Raw genomic sequence first — 18,965 nt, 5'->3', positions numbered from 1 at the left:
CAATACCATCGTTTTTCATCTAAAATCTCAAACGCAGCATTGTTCTTATAGTCTCTGTTTATCTGACTTGCTTGGTCTTTGGGAGAATGCGAATGGGAGTGCCTGCATATGCAGATACAGCCTCTGAGATGCGATGTGTGTGTGCAGCGTGTGAATATTCCTCGATTTGTCTCTGGATAACGTGCCCAGGCTCTGATCCTGCAGCCTGCAGAACAGGTCTGTTCTCCTCCAAGTGAAATCTCATCGTGTGGTTCTGGTGGCAGGAGTGAGGCCCTTGTGTGATAACCTGTGCTTACAGAAAGTAATGAGCTGTCCAGTCCCAGCATGCTGTTTTGGTTTGCTTGAAATAGTTTCCCATGAAATATATCTTCTGTTAACAAACTATCTGTTTTTAATAGCAAACTAGTGGGTATGGGAGGGAACTAAGGACTGACAGAATGTTACCTGGTTTTTATTTTCACATTCCAAGTTTTTGTATTTAAAAGCACCTTTCCCCCCCCCCTTTTTTTTTTCTCCCTAACCTTAGAAGATTCAGGGTTGGATGGTGTTCTCTTGATTTCCTTGTAAGTAGTTATCAGGCCAAATACAGGGAAGCTGGCAGTTGGAATGAAATAATCTGTTCAGTTATTATATTGCCCTCTTAATCCTCTCCGTGTTTAAAATTACCCTTTTAAGCCTAGTCATCATCATAATTTCCTATTGAGGTGAATTCCAAGAAGGTACTAGTTACTGGGTAAAGGGCAACATTTTAAAATATCTGTATATATCTTTTGCCTCTGTTTTTCATGGAAATGAAAGGACCTTCAAGTTAGGAGGCCAAACATTTGTAAATTTTTCACATCTGTATACTGCTGTCACGTCACTGTGCTGTACTTATGTATTAGGTGCACCCATTTTATCTGTCTTTCATGTGTTGAATCCCCCCTCCCCCTCTGCCGTTGCCAGTGCCGTTCTTCTAACCTTTTTTTGTTTCAGATATGGCTCTTTTTACTGTAACTGTTTAAACCAAATTCAGTATTTGGTATGTGATCGCCTATAATAAAAATGCTTCTGCATATGTCAGTATATTTTTGTATCCTCCGAAGGGTGTAGCTGCATGGAACTTGACAAATTCAGCGGGTTTTTTGCTAAAATACAGCGGGGATCAATCCTGAAACGGAAGGGTGCTCAGCTAGATTAGTTGTGGTATTGTTTTGCTTTCTAACTTTAATGGTTTATCCTGTCAGACTTTATAACTACTGCTGCACATTGAGCTGTCCACAATGACTCCTAATTGTTTTTCTCGGAAGACTGGACTAATTTGAACTCATCAAGTATTTAGATAAAATCATTTCTTCTTGTGTGCATTACATTATATTTATTTGCATTTCATCTGCTGTTGTATTACTCGATTTCCTAACTCAATTAGATCTCTCTGGAAATCTCCACAGTTTTTACTAACCCAAATAATTTCCTTCTACTGGCAAATTCTCCTGTTTCACTGTCTGCTTCCATCCTCAAGAGCACTAATGAATGTTAACCATTGTTTTTAATGTCTGGTACACACCACATGGTTAACTTTTTGCCCTCTGAGCATCTTGGTTAAGGTCTAGGTTATGTCAACCCTACCCGGGTGATTCTTCAGATAATCCAAGGCTTAGAAGTAGTCACTAGAGCTGAGAAATCTCACAAATACATAGCATAAGCTTTCTTCTGTTGTCTATAAAATGAGGTAAAGTACTTAGCAAGAGCTTCAGCCCAGTTTTGTTTGTAGAAAGTGCATGGATGTCAGCTTCTAGGGAGGTCTCGCCATTGAAGTAACAGTAGGATTCAGAAATTTCACCAAGCTACAAGGAAAATAAGCAGGTATTATCAAACTTTGAAGTGTAAAATGTAAGTTACAGCAGTGCTACATTTTGTATGCAGTTGTACACGTTTATACCTTATTATTACTTTTTTTACTGTAGAATGGAAGCTTACAGTCAATGCTATGGGAGTGTGCTGCTGGTCAGATGAGTGGCATTTGGTACTAACCCAGCGTGGTGGGGGCTAGTTTAAAAATGTATTCTGACTGTATGGACGAGCTTTTTTGTCATTTGTGGCTCTTGTTTGGGTGTAAGAAATCAGCTGAAGTGCGTGTGCACTGAGCGCAGTAACACGGGGATGGGGCAGAAGAGAGCAGAAGGGCAGCAGGTCGGTGTTGAGCTAATCATGTTACATTGACTAATGAGCTCCAGAGTGGTAGCGTTTGGCTGTATAACAAAGAGGTGGCTTCTTGAGCTGCATGTAAATTGTCCTGCAACTGGCAGACTTTCCCAAATTTGTTTTGTTTCTGTGCAAGTTGATAACACTTAAAGCACAACAGATCCTGGAGCCCATCGTCTCCTTTTTCAGTAACCCGTCTCTATTGCCCAGTATCATGCTTTATTTTTAGATTGTTTTCTTCCTGTTTTCAATAACTTCTTTTTTTTTTTTCTCAGGTAAGATAAATGATAAATTGTGACTTCTTATTTGTCAAATGTGTGCTGTATTTGCTTCAAAATCTGCTTTTTTTTTTTTTTAATTAAACATAGTTACATCTTGGGAAACCTAATAGTAATATTACTTTTTTTTTTTTTTTTTAATATACTTGGCTAGTTCCAAATAGTTGAGTGATATAAATCAGTAAGAAGTAAAGAGTGTGGATGATGTCAAGGTGGTTTTCAATAGGCTGTCATGCATAACTAAGGAAAAAAAAAAAGGAACTCTCATTTTCAGACACCATTCTGAAAATGGGAGCCATTTTCAGTAGCTGGAATCTTTCGGAGAGGTCGGTGAAGTGATGTTAAAAGTTCTTTTCACTTGAAGTCACTTGAATTGATGCAGAAAAATACATGATCAAGGAAAGCATCTGCACTGTGTGTTGTGTGCTACCTAAACGAATAACATTATATGATCTTTCCCAAAGGGAAGCTGAAGAATCCAAAGCAGGTCATAAAATAAAGTGAAAAACGATCATTACTGGTGTTCTGCTGAGTAGTTTGAATCAGAGACGTTCCTTGTAATTAAATACATTTCACTCATTTATGACTTCTGTTTCTTTCTTCATCACCTCTGCAGCAACTCTTGCAACGTGTATCATACTATTTTATTCATGTGAGTTCAGTGTCAATAGCCCCAGACTGAAGGATTTTACAGTTTTGCTTTTTTTTTTTGGTTGAAGTAGTACAAAATGTCAAAAATTAGAAGGAAGGTCACAGTGGAAAATACCAAGACCATATCCGATAGCACATCCCGAAGACCCAGTGTGTTTGAAAGGCTTGGACCCAGCACTGGAAGTACTGCAGAGGTGAGTTGTGAAAGCATTCTTCTTTTCCTCCCCACCCCAGCATCTTCTTTTCCAGGATTTAGATGGTGGGAAAGCGTAGCTCACAAGTGCCAAATACTCAGATGTCACAGGTGTTAGTAAAGGTGAAAAGAACTCCTTAACTCATGGATGTTCAAAATACTAATGCTAGAGTTTTCAAATAACGTGTGTTGTCCCAGCTTCTGGACAGGAGCAGTAGTACTGTACATTTTAATACTGTTTCCACCAACCTAATTTTTTCTCTGCCAGACCTGATTCTCGTTGTTGATCTTTTTTTTTTTTTTTTTTGAGTTATATTACTGGTGGACAGAAAGTAGAGATAAATGGGAGTTAATGTGGAGTCATTTGTTTGTTCTGCCACACTCACACCGATGGTATTTCCAGAAATGAGTGTGAAATTCACCCAGTGATGTCTGTCTCTTAGACACAGTGCCGTAACTGGCTGAAGACTGGCAACTGCCTCTATGGGAACACATGTAGATTCGTACATGGCCCTTCACCACGAGGTAAAGGCTATAGCAGCAGTTATAGAAGGTAAATCAAGAACTCACTTTGAATTCTTCACATGCTGTAGGAAAATAGCTTTTGCAACTATGTCTTCTGTTCTTTTGTGTTTTTTGTTTTTGTTTTGTTTTTTTAATAATGAAATGCTGTGGTGTGCCTAATGGTGTGTTTTATCAATAACCACTTGTATTGTGAAGCTGCTCAAAACAGTTGATTTGGCAACCTGCAGTGGGTTTTCCCAGGATTTTTGTGTGTATGTAACTTTAAAAAGACCACTGGATGCAGATTAATTCCTTACATTGCTTGAAATAGGGAAATCAAGAATCATAAAAAATTATTTTTTATATGTGTAGTGTCACTGCAGCTTCTGATACACCTTTCTGTCCTTTACTAAAATACTGTTTTGTAACTACTTACAGCAATAATTGCGTATTTGTAGCCCTTCTGCCTTCACTGTACTGTTTGATTACGGTGTATAACCTTTCTAGCTGTGAGAAAACACTTCTCTTCAAAACATAGTGTTGTAACTTCGTTAGCTGTAGGCTAAATATCCTATATCAAAAGAAGAGATGCTAAAAGTTACCACTTTTTTCAGAAAACAGAATTTTTACTGTTACTCCCACGTTACTCTCATTTTAAAATGCGTTTTTTCCCACTGTCCTCTGTATGGTGTAACACCGTGCTTGTCAACTGAAACTAAACGTAGCAGTAAGTTTGTACTATTAATTTTATAACGGACAAAAAAAAAAAAGAACAAACATAGTCATTTGTAGAGAATGAAGACTTCATAGAAAGGGTAACCATGCAAAAACTGTGCTGTTTCCTGAGCTACAGTGATGTCAGTGTTACCTTTAGATTACAGACGGGTGCACTGAAGCATCAAAACGTAAAGCAACTTGGTGAAGGTCAAACAGGAAGGTTGGCTTGATGTTCTTTCCTGCTCTTGTGCCATACTCTCAGGATGATCTTGACTTTGCTTGTTTGATCTTCTAACGTGGCAGCCTCTGGGATACGAAATACATCACTAAGCTTGATGTTTATTTCGCTGTGTGAAAAACCTTACTCTGCTCTGTGCTGAATGTTCCAAATGGGGGCAAAAAAAACAGTGATTTATTGGTAGAGATTAAATTAAAAACCTTAAATGTAGCATGCTGCTTTCTCCTTGCTTTCAGAGTTTGGAACACACAGTTTGTGGTTCTGCTTGGTCATTTGAAGAGAAGTCACATTTCTTTTAATGACTAAAGCCTTGTTACTGCCGCACTGTCACCACTAACACTTAAGACCAACTCTGATTTACTTACTACTAACTTTTTCTTCCTATTAGGAGTGTACTAAAAAAGTCAGAGGATGGATCTTGCTGCTCATTTGGCTGACATGTTCAACATTTTAATAAAGATGTTCTTAAAGGAAAAAATAAAAAACAAGGGGCAGGGGGCAAGCCCTCCTACTGAAACAGACAAATGAAAAAAGCACACGTGTCTTCAGAGGATTCTACTGAGAGCTCTTGGCTAGGCACAGAAAAAGCTGTTTTACTTGCATAATAGAAGTTTTTATGCTATTAAACAACATTTTACAAATGTATCCAGGTATTCTAAATGTAATTTTATTGGCTTTGTGCAGGTCAAGCTAATTCTGATTCCACACCAGTTCAGTTTAAGCAGTATTCCTGTTCACATGTCTGGGACGTGCTGGTGGTGTGGCCACACGTGTGTTCAGCGTTCACTGCTGGCAGTCTTTTGTCTGCTTGGCAGGCAGTTTGGTAGGACACGGCACATCATTATCCCTTCCTTGCTCCTCCTATTTCATACCTGTCTGAATAAAGTCTCATTGTTAATGGTTTTTCTGACCATAATTCTTCCCTTGGTTCAAATTATCACCAGACAATAGGAAAATTTGACTCTAAAATGTGAAAAAAGCCTTTTAAAGGTAGCAGCATTAATGCTGCTTCTCACATCATGAGTTTTCATCCTTCTGTTTAAAACAACTAGCATGTTTTTGCATGTAAAGCTTTGCTGATAAGCATATTAAGAACCCAGTACTAGACCTGCCCTTCCAGGCATCTGAAAGAAGCAGCAGCTAATAAAGGAAGAGCCGTGTGTAAACATGCTGTCCCGCGAGGAATTTTGCTCTGCCCATGGATTGGCAGCTATCCCATCCGTCTTATATTGTTGTCAGGATCTGTGCCATCGTAGTACCTGTCTCTTTCCTGAACCTCTTAATTCTGCATCCTTACACAGGGTTTAAAAAATAAACAAGCAACAGTAGGAGGTAAGAATGTATGAATCTTAAAAAGTACAAACACTGTTGCACAGGAAACTGAAACCAGAACAGTGTCTCATGAGCACTGAGTTATTATATACATGAAATGCTAATCTGGCTGTACACACCCACGTGCACACACACACAAATTCTCTGCTGGGCGTACTGAAATGTGTGCCTGCTGCTAGCAGACATCTCCCAGTGTTGGGAGATAGGTACAGAAGCAGATGGAGGTGCTGTTCAAATGTGCATTTCTCCTGGAAAACTGAGCTGCAGCAGGAAGCAACGCTGTTTAAAATCACATCACTGCACTGCTTAAAATTGGAAATGGTGAAATTCAGCGGGTTTGGCCTTGCTTAAAATATGGGCCCCTCCCAAAATGTTAATTCATTAAAGTTATTTTTCATTTAGTTTTCTTCTTTCGTTGTACAGTGGTAACACTGTGCAGCCTTTTGTGCAGAAGGCTCTACCAGTTACAATGTGAACTTACAGTCTTAAACTGTAGAATTAAAATCATGTATTTTGGGGGGTGAAATTCAGCAGCATGCATTACCTGGAATAAACAAAAGCCCCTTTTGGAAGGGAAGAAAAAAGCAAGTGCGTCAGTAGGCCATTTATAAAAACAAAAATTGTGGTGCACCTGAAGGGAAAACTCGTTAGTAGACCAGCTTGTTTTTCTGTGCATAAGCCAAAGCATCTGAAAAAGAGCCACAGCTTCCTGAGTAATTATTTCCTTAATAACACGAGATTGAAAATTTGGCAAATATTTGATATTTTTGGCTTTTATGCTATAATACTTGGGGGGAAGGAGGGCAGTGTGGAACGACTGGATGGTTACCTTGACTTTGCTCCAGTCTTCTCCCAAAGCTGTAAAACAAAACAAAACAAAAACAAAGCAAACAAAAAAGACAAAACCAAAACAAACAAACCCAAGAGCACAACACAACCCTGAAGCTGTAGCTTTTTTCATTCCTGTGATTTCTTGATGACTTTCATAATCTTAAAGCAGATTTAAATGCTATTTTAATAAACTAAGTTTTTTCTTCCCTCCCTTCCACATTGGAAAAGGGTGTTAATTGAAGGTGATATGGTTTGCATTATTTTTTCCAGTCCAGCATATAACTTCAATAAATATCACAGTATTATACGTCTGTCTAGAAAATGTGTGGGCTACATTGTAAGTTCTCTTGCTTTCTCCTTCAGCTACCAAGTTTTCCTGAGAATTGCTCTTCTTGAGGAATAATAATTACAAGTACTCTATCTGTAATCTCCTTGCCTTTGAAATTGATTTTCAGTTTCACAAATCTGGATCCTTTGTGCCATACCTGAAATACTATTAAAAATCTAAGCTTTGAATTGCCACTTTAATATTGAAAGCTGGTCTACATGTGGAGGTAGCTGATGGTTTGGAACGCCTCAGAGAATTTTTGTCATACAATGGAATTCTGTTTCTAAGATGGGAGGGAAAAAAAAAAAAAAGATACTGAATTACAACCTTTACAAAAGCCAGATACTTTAAAGATGATATAGTCACGTGTGCAAGGAAGGTAACTTGTTTATATTAGTATGCTGGATATTTTTTTGATCCTTGTTAGTGCTGAAAGAAGCAGCACGCTACTGTTTTGTACCATTCCTCTGATCTAGACTGACCTGTATTTGCAGTTTTATGAAGAATTAAACGCATTTAAAAATGAGAGCAGTCATTGGTCTTTTTCTTTTTATGTACTAAGGCACACAACATTGTGACATTGTTTAAAGAATTAAATACAGGTAACATTGCAAAGGAGGAAGTAGAAACAAATTACTGTGTTCCAAAGGTGCACGGGTTGAAAATGAAATCATGTTAATTTGAATATTTTAATATGCCTAAGCTGGGAAGTAAAGTTTTCCTACTGTATGTTATGTGACAGGAAGGATGGAAGAAACAACTCTTTCTAAATGGAAACTAATTCAGTTTAAAAAAAAAATAAATGCAAATTACATTATCCAAATATTAGATAAACTCTTTTAATCAACTAAAGTAGCATTTTTAACTCTTTCTTCAGTGTAAACCGATGGGTACAGATCCAGTACTTCCATATAACCATTTCACAAAAGAATCTGTAATTAAAGCTTAACAGCCATCACAGAAGTATCAAATTTGGTTTCAAGACAGATTTATATGAAGAGAAAATTTGTTTTCTTGAACCAAAACATCATTTGAAGCAGCTCCAATGTCCCTTTTGCTAAGGAACTTGTCTAAATGCAAGAGTTGTTCTCCTTTTAACCTGTAGTGTATATATATACATATACATATATGTATATATATATATATATTTAACCTAATCTATTTAACCTATAATAAGAAGTTGATAAATCAACTTCTAAATCCATACAAGGAGGCGATGAAATTATAAAGATACCTTGTAGTAGTGTAGGATATTCCCCTTCCCACGTCACAGTAATACATTTTAAGAAGATAAACAGTTGTAAGACTAGTAGAGTTTTAAAATTAAATAATGAAATAGTTATATTACTGCAGGATGGAAAATGAAGGAGGCCTCCAAGAATGAATTTCTGATGCACGGCCTTGCAGCAGCCATTCTTTGTGTAGCAGTCTGACCAAGGTCGTGGGAGGATGGCAATTAGGGCAGATGATCTCCACTTCTGCATTTGGAGTTGTGCTTTTGTGTGACTAACTGCTAGTCTACAGTAGTTTGACTCTGCAATAATTTTATGTATATAAATCAGTGCAGCTTAGCACATGGAGAAGGCTAAAGATAACTGGAAAGACTTGGTCTGAATGATTGTGAAACGTTTGCATGATGGTCAGAAAAAGAGGATTTGTTGTGGCTAGGATCAGCTAAAGCTGATTTAAAGTGGTCAGTGAGCCATGACATAGTACCATGTGTACATACAAGTAATCTTACTTCTTAGAGTCAAGTCTTCCTTGATGTTCTGAAAGAGTTTTGGCTTTCATTTGTTTTTTCTTTGAGTACTTAAGCCCATTAGAACTGAATACTTATTTTTCATCCTTATTGCTTTTGGTGGGAGGTTTAGATCTCTGTCTATATTAATGACAAAAATAGTTAAAAGATTGTGTTTCTTTAAAAATGATCCCATAGAACTGGTCATATCATGTTTCTGTATTATACAGGTCACCAGAAAGGCCTACTGGAGATCTTCGGGAAAGAATGAAGAACAAACGTCAAGACGTTGAGGCTGAGCCACAGAAACGAAGTACAGAGGAATCGTCCTCTCCTGTTAGGGTAAGAATGGAGTTTGCAGAACTCCAGAATCCCTCAGTAGCAATTGGGCACTGTGTCCTAGAAACCTGATCGTGGTGCTTTGTAATACTTGAAATGTTTAACAAATTGATGATGTTGTACATAGTATGTGGCATATTTCATTATGAAGTGTCATAATAGTTGTAATTGAAATTTTATAGCACTGTTTGGTCTTTTGGTTCTCAGAGATTTTATAAGTCCTACAGACTAAAATGCCATAAATACTGATGAACAGCTATTTAATAACAGTGCAGACTCTTCAATATTACCAAGAAAGCATACTGACCATTGTTCAAATCATCCATTATTTTTCCCCCTGACATTTATTCATATCCATTGTTTATGTGCATCCTGACTTCAGTTGTTCATCTCAAATTTGCATTTGATGAGACAACACAGTTATTGTTGTGCTGGTCCATTTCACCTTCCTCCTCACATATGCATTAGCCATCCCGACTGCTCATTTTTGGATCTTGCAACAAATTAATTTTTCATCATTCTCACTTCATAAGCATCTTTCTGCAATCCTAACCCCCCTCAAATATCAAAATTTACTTTAAAATTATGTTATATATTTCTGCACTGATGTTGCAAATAGGGACAGAGTTGGTAGTGTGATCCTGCCACCTGTGCTATCAGCATCAGTTTGTTCTTGTATCATGTTTTTTAAGACTTCCTATGAATAATGGTTATTTTTTCATTTTTTTTATTTTTGTGGAAAATCAGTTTTGCTTCTGCAGGTATTAACAGTATTCTTTTTTTTTTTCCTCTGGATCTGTTTCTACTTGCTGTGTAAAATGAATTTTTCTGTCAGGTGTAAATAAATCAACAGCAGCTGCTATCATTAAATTAACAGAATGGCTTACCTTCCAATCATGTTTTCAGTTGCTGTTAATTTGTGTAAAATTTCAGTCTTTTCTTTTCTTAAATGTGTTTCTTTTATTTTCTAATAGTTTGAATAAACTGTTTAGTTACTAAGTACATGGTTGGTGGGAAAAGTGTTTTTTTTTCCAACCATTATTAAAAATTTATTGTAACTTCTCTCCTGGTATAACTCTTAATTTTGATGTAATTCTGGGTTTGATTAGTTAACCCTGCTGCTTTTTATAGTGTTCTATTCATGTAATAATAAAATACTCTTAAACAACTAAACCCCAAATAAAGGTGAACTGGAAACAGGAGTCAAAAGGAACTGGAGAATTAGAGCATCTGTTAAAGTACCAAAGAGTTATTTACAGGATAAGCACACTGCAGAGAAAAAATTGCTCTGCTTCAGTTTCATAAAACAGAAGGCTGAGGAAACTGCTGAGGTTTTTGTATTAATTGCACGGAGGCAACTGTGGAAAATATGGGATATCCAAAGAAAATATTCTGGAACAAATAGATGAAGAGGGACAGTCATCAAGAGTTGCATTGCAAAGAACCAGGATATCCAAAAGAACAGAAGACTGAAGTAACTGAACTGCTTACAGAAATCTTGCTCCATCATTAGTTACTCTTACGGTGGAGATCTAATGATTCACGTTCTCATCTCTTACTAAAGCTGCTGGGATAACTGAGGAAACGGATAAGAAGTCTTAATTTCATTTTGAAATAATGCAAGGTAGCTTGTTTCATGAAAAGTTTCATAATTGTGGTTTGTTTGTGATTTTTTTTCTTTTTAAATAAAGAAGAAAGAGCACTGTTCCTGCAGTCAAAATTTGTGCTTCGCTGATCTACTAGCATTGAAACTTGACCAGAGAGCAGAGGTTAAAAGAAAACTGATATAAGCAAGATCTTAAATAGCTTCCTTTGAAACAAAGCTTTTGAGGAATAGATAGGTGAATAACAAGCATAATATCAAAAGTTTTAGAAGCCAGATAAAGGGAAAACTTTAGATTAATTTAAAATGAGGTTGCAGAGAATGCTATGGTGCTTCATCTAAAGAGATTCTACTTTTTAAGAATGGAAAAATGATGGACATCCCAAATGTTAAACTTTGCAGAAGATATGAGGATACTAACTGAGATAAATAAAGTCAGAGGAATGCCATAGGGACTGCGGAAAAGATTTTCAACAGTACAATGGCAGATGAAACATGGTGTTGGCGAGTGCAAGGTAATGCACAGTGAAGGAAGTACTTACGACAAAAAATATATTAATTAATATTTTTAAAGTAACCAAAACCATACAGTAGAAAAAAGTTATTGTGGACAGCTCAATGAAATCATCTGTTCAAAGTACAGTCACAGAAACAAAATGCTCAGTAATATAAAAACGGAATAGAAAATTATCACTGCTATGCTGTAGGAATTAATGGTCCAGTTTTATTTGAAATGCTGTTTGGTTATGATCACCTGTATGCAAGACAATACAGTCCAAGGTCTTTTTGAAGTGAGCAAAGGGTGGGGAGGAGACTGCGGAGAGGAGAAGAAAGGAGTTGTGGCGAATGCATATAATGTATGGTTGAGAGAATGTAAACTAGACGCGTCTTATTTGTACTTTATCCCAGCAGAAACAATAGCAAGTTTGAAAATAATGAGGGGAAATGCTATTTACATTATATATGACAATTCTACCTGATTGCTGGAAGATAGAGGTAAAAACATGAATAGGTTCCAAAAAAAAGTTGAGGAAGTAGAAGAGAAGAGATTTTCTGTGTTTGGAGACAGAGCTTTTGCTGGTTATTTTATATTTAGGAAGAAACTTCATATATCTGGACAGCTTATAAAAATATATTTTCTATTATTTCTTCATGTCTTGTACTATTATTTTCAGAGACAATATGCTGTGTTACGTGGACAAGTACAGCAAACACAGTTGTTTTTGTGTTTTTAGGTTTGTGTTGGGAAGTACTTCAGTTCTGATGTTAGTGTATCAAATATGTTGCAAATAACTAGGATAGGTTCTTGCTGTTACTGTATTTAGTTGGAAATTTTCATGTTGAGATTATCTCCGAATTCTGAGATAGTTGCGTTGGAGTATTTGAAGCATTACATAAAGCAACTTCTGGGAGGTTTGTGTGATTTGGGAAACAGTGGGAAGAACTTAATTTACCTTTAGGGAAGGTTTTTGTAAGGAATATCTATCACTTGTTTTATATCTGCTTTTTGTCACTGTGGCTTTTGAATATCTGCACTGGAAATAGAGGTCAGCGTTGTCTTCCATCTCTGAAATGGAATCAATACCTGTTCATTTCAGGGAAATGGAATACATTTTCTTGTACGTTTGTGCAATGTGCTAGTAATTTTCATTATAGAGGTATTGTACGTAGAGCAAAACAGTACTGTGCTTACCCAAAAGATGTGAGCTGTAATGCACAATAGTTTGTTCCAGAGTTAAAGTGAATTCTGAATTAGTTTATATTGCTGCTGCATGCACATGTGCTGACAAGGCTGCAAATGAAGCTTCTGCCTTGTAAGAATTGTAGACCGTAAGCCTTATATTCTCTTCATCAGTGTTGGCAAAATAACACTTTAGCTAGAAGCATGTTTTGCAGACTGGGTAAGTCCTTTAGTGCTTGGCCAAACTCTTCTGGCCACAGTGGGAAATTCATCCAAGGAGACATTGAGTCTTGTGCTGTACAGGGTTGATTGTCTTACAAGGTGGGGAACTTCAACTTAAGCAGATGTTTAATTAAATAAAGTTTCATAGAAATCAGTCATAAAGTTGTGGTTTTTTTTTTTTCTTAAGTAGCATTTCTCCTGAAATTCAACATTAAACTGCAATAATCTATTCAACACACGTTAATAGTTTAACTTTGAGCACATACGTGAAAACAGCGTAGACAAAGTCTACCAAATTATTATCTGCACTTAGGACAGTTAACATTTTTTTAAGTAAATAATTATATTACTATAAAAGTTTGTTTCTATTCTAGTAAATGGAGTCTTTTTCAGATACAGTATCTTCTAGTACAAATAAAAGACATGCTTTTGCCCTGTAGGAGTTTGACTTATTTTATTCTTGGCTTACTAAGGTAGAGGTGCAAAAAAAACCAATGTAAAATATAAGAAGGTCTGTAAGAAGGTCTGATATGAATGAAATATTTACTCATTAACTAACACAACCCATAGTATGAGGGAATGAAATGCCTTGCAAGTGGAACAAACGCAATGAAAGGAATATATTGAAGACTTTTCCATGAGCAAATTTCAATGTGTTCTATACCGTCATAATTTACATTCTTGAATCATGTGCCCCAGGAAAATATACTCAGTTTCTAAGCACAGTTTTTTGTGTTTTTGTTTTTTTTTTCTTCCCAAGATGCTGTCTTACCAGAATTTTTCTCGTGACAACTCAAGTTGCTTAGTGTATGGATGGGCTTGGATCAAGTTGTGTTGGCTTCTAAAATAGCGTGCTTGCATTAAAATTGTCTATTCTCTTCCCCTATATTCAATAATGCAATAAAATTCCTTTCATAGATGATTTTGTTCTCAATTCTTCTTTAGAAGTATGATTGTCCCATTGCTGCCACTACCAAATGTCTCCCCTGAGAGGAGAAAATACGGGCTGTTTCAATATGCTTGTGTGGTGTTGTAAGTTTGGAGGTGTAGGTGAGATGCGTGTAGGTTATGTACAGCTTCTAACGTGGAGTATGAAATGATTCCTGAAATTATTCTTGAAACATGCAGTTTACTCAGAATGCTCTTTGTTAATGAGTTATTTGGTGGATTGGCCTTGAAGTTTTTTGTAGTTAGTATGTATAGGGTATGACCTCACATGCATCTTGTGGCTTGCTAGTACCACGTAGGGTTGAATTAATAGAATTTAGTACATGTATTTAATGTTTTTTTTTTTGTTTTTTTTTTGCTTATAGGGACTAGTATATAGCAGAAGTAAACAGTTTGCAAGAACAAATTCAGCATTCAAGGAGAGTAGTCTAGAAAAATGAAGGTGCTGTACGAAAAAAATAATTGTAGGAGGGGCTTGTTGATAAAGCTGCAAATTTTGAGAGTTATGAAAGTCTATTTTCTCTTGAAGTAACTTGCTTTGGAGCTCGGTAGAGTTGTTGCTGTTAGACTGGAATGCGTTTGGTGCCTGTTGTGATGGTGGCTTAGTTGATGTAGACTTGTCTGCAGCTGATGTCAGAAACCGATGTGGCCTGATAGGTTAGGGTCTTGTGCATCACTTTAGAGATCCTGTCATGAAGTAAAGAAAACATAACTTTACCTTATTCTACAAGCTGCTTTTAGTTACACTCGACTCAAGTTAGTTCTTTCATGTGAAGTTTCTTTGTGTTATTTAGCAAATGGTCAGTTTTTCAAAATCTTGTAAGGGTTTGAATATGATATACTTAGCGTGTTGAGATGAGGGGCTTGAAGGTAACTGAGCATTGAAGCATTTTTCAGTTTACTAGGTAAAATAAATGCAGTACTTACTCTGTGATCACTTATTTCATTAAGCTAGTCTGTAACATTGTTAAGGAATAAAAAGGAATAGTTTCATTGTATTCACTTATAATATTGCGTAGTCACTCTTATTATTTCCTTACCGTGTTTCTGACGTGGTCTTGAGGATTTAAATCAAGTAAATGGTCTAAGTCACAATAAGAAATAGCTAGCAAAATTCTCAGGCATCTCCTTTTCTTGGCATAAAGGGTCCTACAAACCAGCACTGAAGAATCCCCAAAAGAAAGCACTCTGGGAGGTGAGAACAAACGGGGAACGGGGCAGGCTTTTGTTATTTGCTTTTTGTGGTTTCGTACATAAATTAATCTGTGATACTTCTAAGCTTGGATGTTCGTGGGTGGTTTGTCTTTTTATTTTTTTGGTGAACAATTAAAAAAAAAAAAACAAAAAACTTTGTCCTGTACTCCACTAAATCCAGGTAGATTATTTAGAGAATACGGATTCAGCAGAGGCAATGATGCAACTATGTAGCTCTACTACTGGAATATAGCAGGGGGAGAAGAGCAGCTCAGGACCAGGCGCCTTTATAAATTACTTTACACTCTGTAAGAACAGTCTGGCATCCTTAGGTATCCATAGGACCACCGGTCCTGTGCATCACATGCACTGTTTTGCCACATGCAAAGTGGGTGCTACTGCAGTGGTTAGACACGACTAATAAGATCGAGCCGATGAACGTTCAGCTATAAAGCTATTAAGAAAACTCTATCCAGTCCATTGCTTTAGATTTTCTTTCTCCTTTCTTCTGCCAACCAAGGGTTCCCCCCCTGCCTTACCACCCCCTTCTTTATCCTCTGGAGAGTTAAGTGGTTCAGCTTCTCACAGGGTCATCTGCCTTGCATATGACATCCTTATTTACAGCTGAGAACTTATTCACGCTGTTAAACTTCTGGTTTTAAGAACCCGCTCTGTTCTTTTGGTTCTTATTTTAAACTCGATTCTCTGATACGTGCTTAATTCTTGCCCTGCCTCTAAGCCTTATTTTATGAATTCCTTCTTCCTTCTTTTTCCCCATCTGCTATTTGCATACTGATTATATGAAATTGCATTAGAGTATTTTGCCTGTGGAGTCTCTGCTTATTTAAGAAGGTATTTTTTCAACAGGCTGAAGGGGAAATTGCTTTTTGTACTATAAAAAAGGAACAGCCAAAATACCATGTAAAATGTACCTGCTTCTTCAGGCTTCTTTTAAAAATAAAGTTGTTTACTCTAATGCAGCATTTTTCCCTTATAGAAAGAGTCTTCACGAGGAAGACATAGAGAAAAGGAGGATATCAAAATTACAAAGGAGAGAACACCAGAAAGTGAAGAGGAAAATGGAGATTGGGAAACAAATAGAGAAGGTAAGCAAAATTAAACTAATGGTCTCCCTGCAGCTCAGAGAATTGCACTAATGCTGCACTGCATGTAAAGTAAAATAGTTAAAGATTCGGTCTTTATAAGTAGAGTACTTCTGTGCAGTAGCCATTAAGATTTATTTTTGGAAGAGGGCAAAGAAGCAATTTGATTTGGACTGCTATAATAGTAAAAACAACTTCTTTTAGAAACATTCTGGTTTTGAATCCTCAGACAAGGAACAGGGCCATTGGCTATTTTGTGGTTGAACCACAAAAAATCATCCAAGATGATTTTGAAACTGATCAGTCCAAAAACAGAGCATGACTCCTTTCAAGTCAAAAGTCAGCAGGGTTTGCTTTTTTGGTGTAATTTGTATTAGTGCGGACTATCTCATTAACCAAGTATTTAATTAGAATGCATATATCAACAGCTGAAGGGGACAGTTGGTGAACTAATCATCTTCTGAAAATACTAGTGGGGTGGTGAGAGCTTTGCTACTGTAGGCTCTTGTGCTTGAAAGGTGATTTTACTGTCCTTGGTGCTGATAATATTCATCCATTTACTACACAGACGGTTGAGGAAAAATCTGTATTGTTTTCTCATCCCTCTCCTGAGTCTTTCCTTTTTCCTTTCAGGGCCAAGTTAAACTGCCACTGAAATCTGGCAACTTGTAATAAAGTGTGGTACTTACATAGTTTTGTAAGTATCAACGTTTCAGCAGTTACTAAAATATTGCAAGACAGTGGGGGGGGTTCTGGTCCACAGTTAAGGATTCTTTTTACCATTCAGTAGCGATGCCAAAGAAAGAAACAGTCATTTTCCAAAGAATTTATAGCTCTTTATTAGACAAGATATTAGTTATAAATAATTATATTAGAATACGTATCTACATTTTGTTCCTATAACCACAGATCTTTTCAAAATGCACAAATGATCCTGTATGGTCAACACTTTTACTTATGTTTATGGTTATGTTCTGCTGGAAGTTCTGCATGATGCAAACCAAATGCAGTCACAGTGCCTTCCTAAATGAAAGTGTTTGTAGTAAGCATTTGGAAGGGGGGAAGCATGTGTTATACACTGAGAGAGATGTGTGATTTTCACTTAAATTAAGGTGCCTAAAATTTACACAGTCATAGCAAAAATCTCTGTCAAATTAGAAATCTGGATATGCTGTGGTTTACCTTTTCTGATAACGTGAAAATAATTTTGACTAAACATATAAATGGAATTGTTAGTTGACTTAAGGTTGCTTGTCTAGTACTTTATTGTGACGTAGAAAACTGTGATATAGTCAGTGTAGAAAATAAAGTTTTAATAGTCCAAGTGGCAGACTTTGTTTCTGGGAAGGAAAACAAAAAACAAAACAACAAACTAGAAATTTTTCAAGTGAATTCGGATATAATGAATCTTTTCGCAGTAAGATGTAGTATTAGTTATTTGTGCTCTGACTGTCCTATGGTGTATATGCATGGAAATGGAATCTAAGTTGAAGAAAATTTGCAACAGAAAAACATCTATTTTTATATAAATATGTAACATGAATGTCTTAATTCTTAGACATGGAGGCTTCTAGCTTGAGAATTATGAATTTCTCAAAATAGTGCTTTTCGTAGTTATAACCTCTATGGGTAAAGCAGAATTGGTGTCTGTGAAGTTGTAGTGTAATATAATTGGACAGATGGACTGGGAAAGAACTTATGCTGTTAAGAACTGCACCTTTCTGGAGGCTGTTCTCATGCTCTCAAGCCACATGAAGAGAATTTGTAAACTCAATATAGTTACTGCAAAGCTTTTATATAGTTCCTGTGTGTCAAAAGGGGGGTGAAAGCTAATGAATCTTTAATGAGGTATCTGTTCTTGGAAGGTTCTTTTATCAATGTGCTTTCTGAGTATTTGACTGAAGTAACTACAAACAAAATAAGAAGTGTAAACAGTAAGACTGCTTCCTTTTTCAACAAGATTTCAGTTGTGTGGCCTGAAGGGTGTGGTATGAACTGACAATGACTTAATGAAAAAGCGAGAAAAAAATGCTGATGTGAATACCAAGGAGTAGGAATGTTTTAAGCGTGGTTTTACCCAGTGAAAGAAGTTATGCAGGCCTCTTCTTTTATTTTAAAGTCGATTTATAGATGTAATTAGACAGGTGTGTGAAATAACATGTTAAACAAAAAGCCCTAGTATAGTGCATTACTACTTTAATCCATTTCATGTGAGATTCCCAATTAAGCAGGGCTCCGCATATTTTCAGTCTTTGTGAAAAAACTCTTTTGGGGGAATATTTTTGTTATATAAATGGAAAGAAATGGTGTACTGGGTTTCCCGTGCTACCTTAGATGAATAATTGACACAAGTCTTTAAAAGAAGTGAAGTGTTACTAATGAAGTTTAAGTATTTTAATGGTGGGTCATATGGGACTAACTGGAGTTATTTCAGGTTCACGCAGATAATTGGAGAAGAGATTTGGCTTAGCCTTGTTGATCCATTTATGCGATGCTGAAAAGTCACTGAAATATTTATGCTTGGCATCCAGTATGCTAAAGGAATATTATTTATTTCCTATGCAATCCATTTACTAGTCTGTTTACTTTTTGTTTTAATTAAGACTCTGATAATGGAGATGTTAACTACGATTATGATCATGAGCTGTCTTTGGAAATGAAGCGCCAAAAGATTCAGAGAGAACTCATGAAGTTGGAACAGGAAAACATGGAGAAACGAGAGGAAATTGTCATTAAAAAAGAGGTTTGTATTCTGTAAATGCAAAACTAAACACTTCTTATTGTTTCCTAAAGACCTGAGCTTTCTGGATTACAAAAGTTCTACTCTGCACATAGTAGTAGATAAGTGGCATGTTTATAACTTGTTGTGTGACATGGATAT

The 18,965-nt window shown here is 36.5% G+C and overlaps 1 protein-coding gene across 6 annotated transcripts in view; it reads left to right on the top strand.

Moving 5' to 3' along the window:
• Positions 1–18,965, top strand: part of ZC3H13 (zinc finger CCCH-type containing 13) — a 47,322-nt gene that overhangs the window by 2,857 nt on the left and 25,500 nt on the right. For 2 of the 6 annotated variants that reach the window (XM_038173410.2, XM_038173404.2), the window contains exons 2-6: positions 3,182–3,307; positions 3,750–3,859; positions 9,225–9,336; positions 15,979–16,087; positions 18,688–18,827. In XM_038173410.2, the coding sequence (XP_038029338.1) occupies positions 3,191–3,307; positions 3,750–3,859; positions 9,225–9,336; positions 15,979–16,087; positions 18,688–18,827 (588 nt within the window). In that variant the 5' untranslated portion in view covers positions 3,182–3,190. Of the gene's footprint in view, positions 1–3,181; positions 3,308–3,749; positions 3,860–9,224; positions 9,337–15,978; positions 16,088–18,687; positions 18,828–18,965 lie in introns of those variants that run through there. The other 4 variants (XM_038173407.2, XM_072032544.1, XM_072032545.1 and 1 more) reach the window with 4 other exon arrangements.

Source organism: Anas platyrhynchos, chromosome 1 (genome assembly GCF_047663525.1).
Source record: "Anas platyrhynchos isolate ZD024472 breed Pekin duck chromosome 1, IASCAAS_PekinDuck_T2T, whole genome shotgun sequence".
Lineage (NCBI taxonomy): Eukaryota > Metazoa > Chordata > Aves > Anseriformes > Anatidae > Anas > Anas platyrhynchos.
Note: the sequence above shows the minus strand (reverse complement) of the source record. Positions and strands in the feature narration are given on the sequence as shown.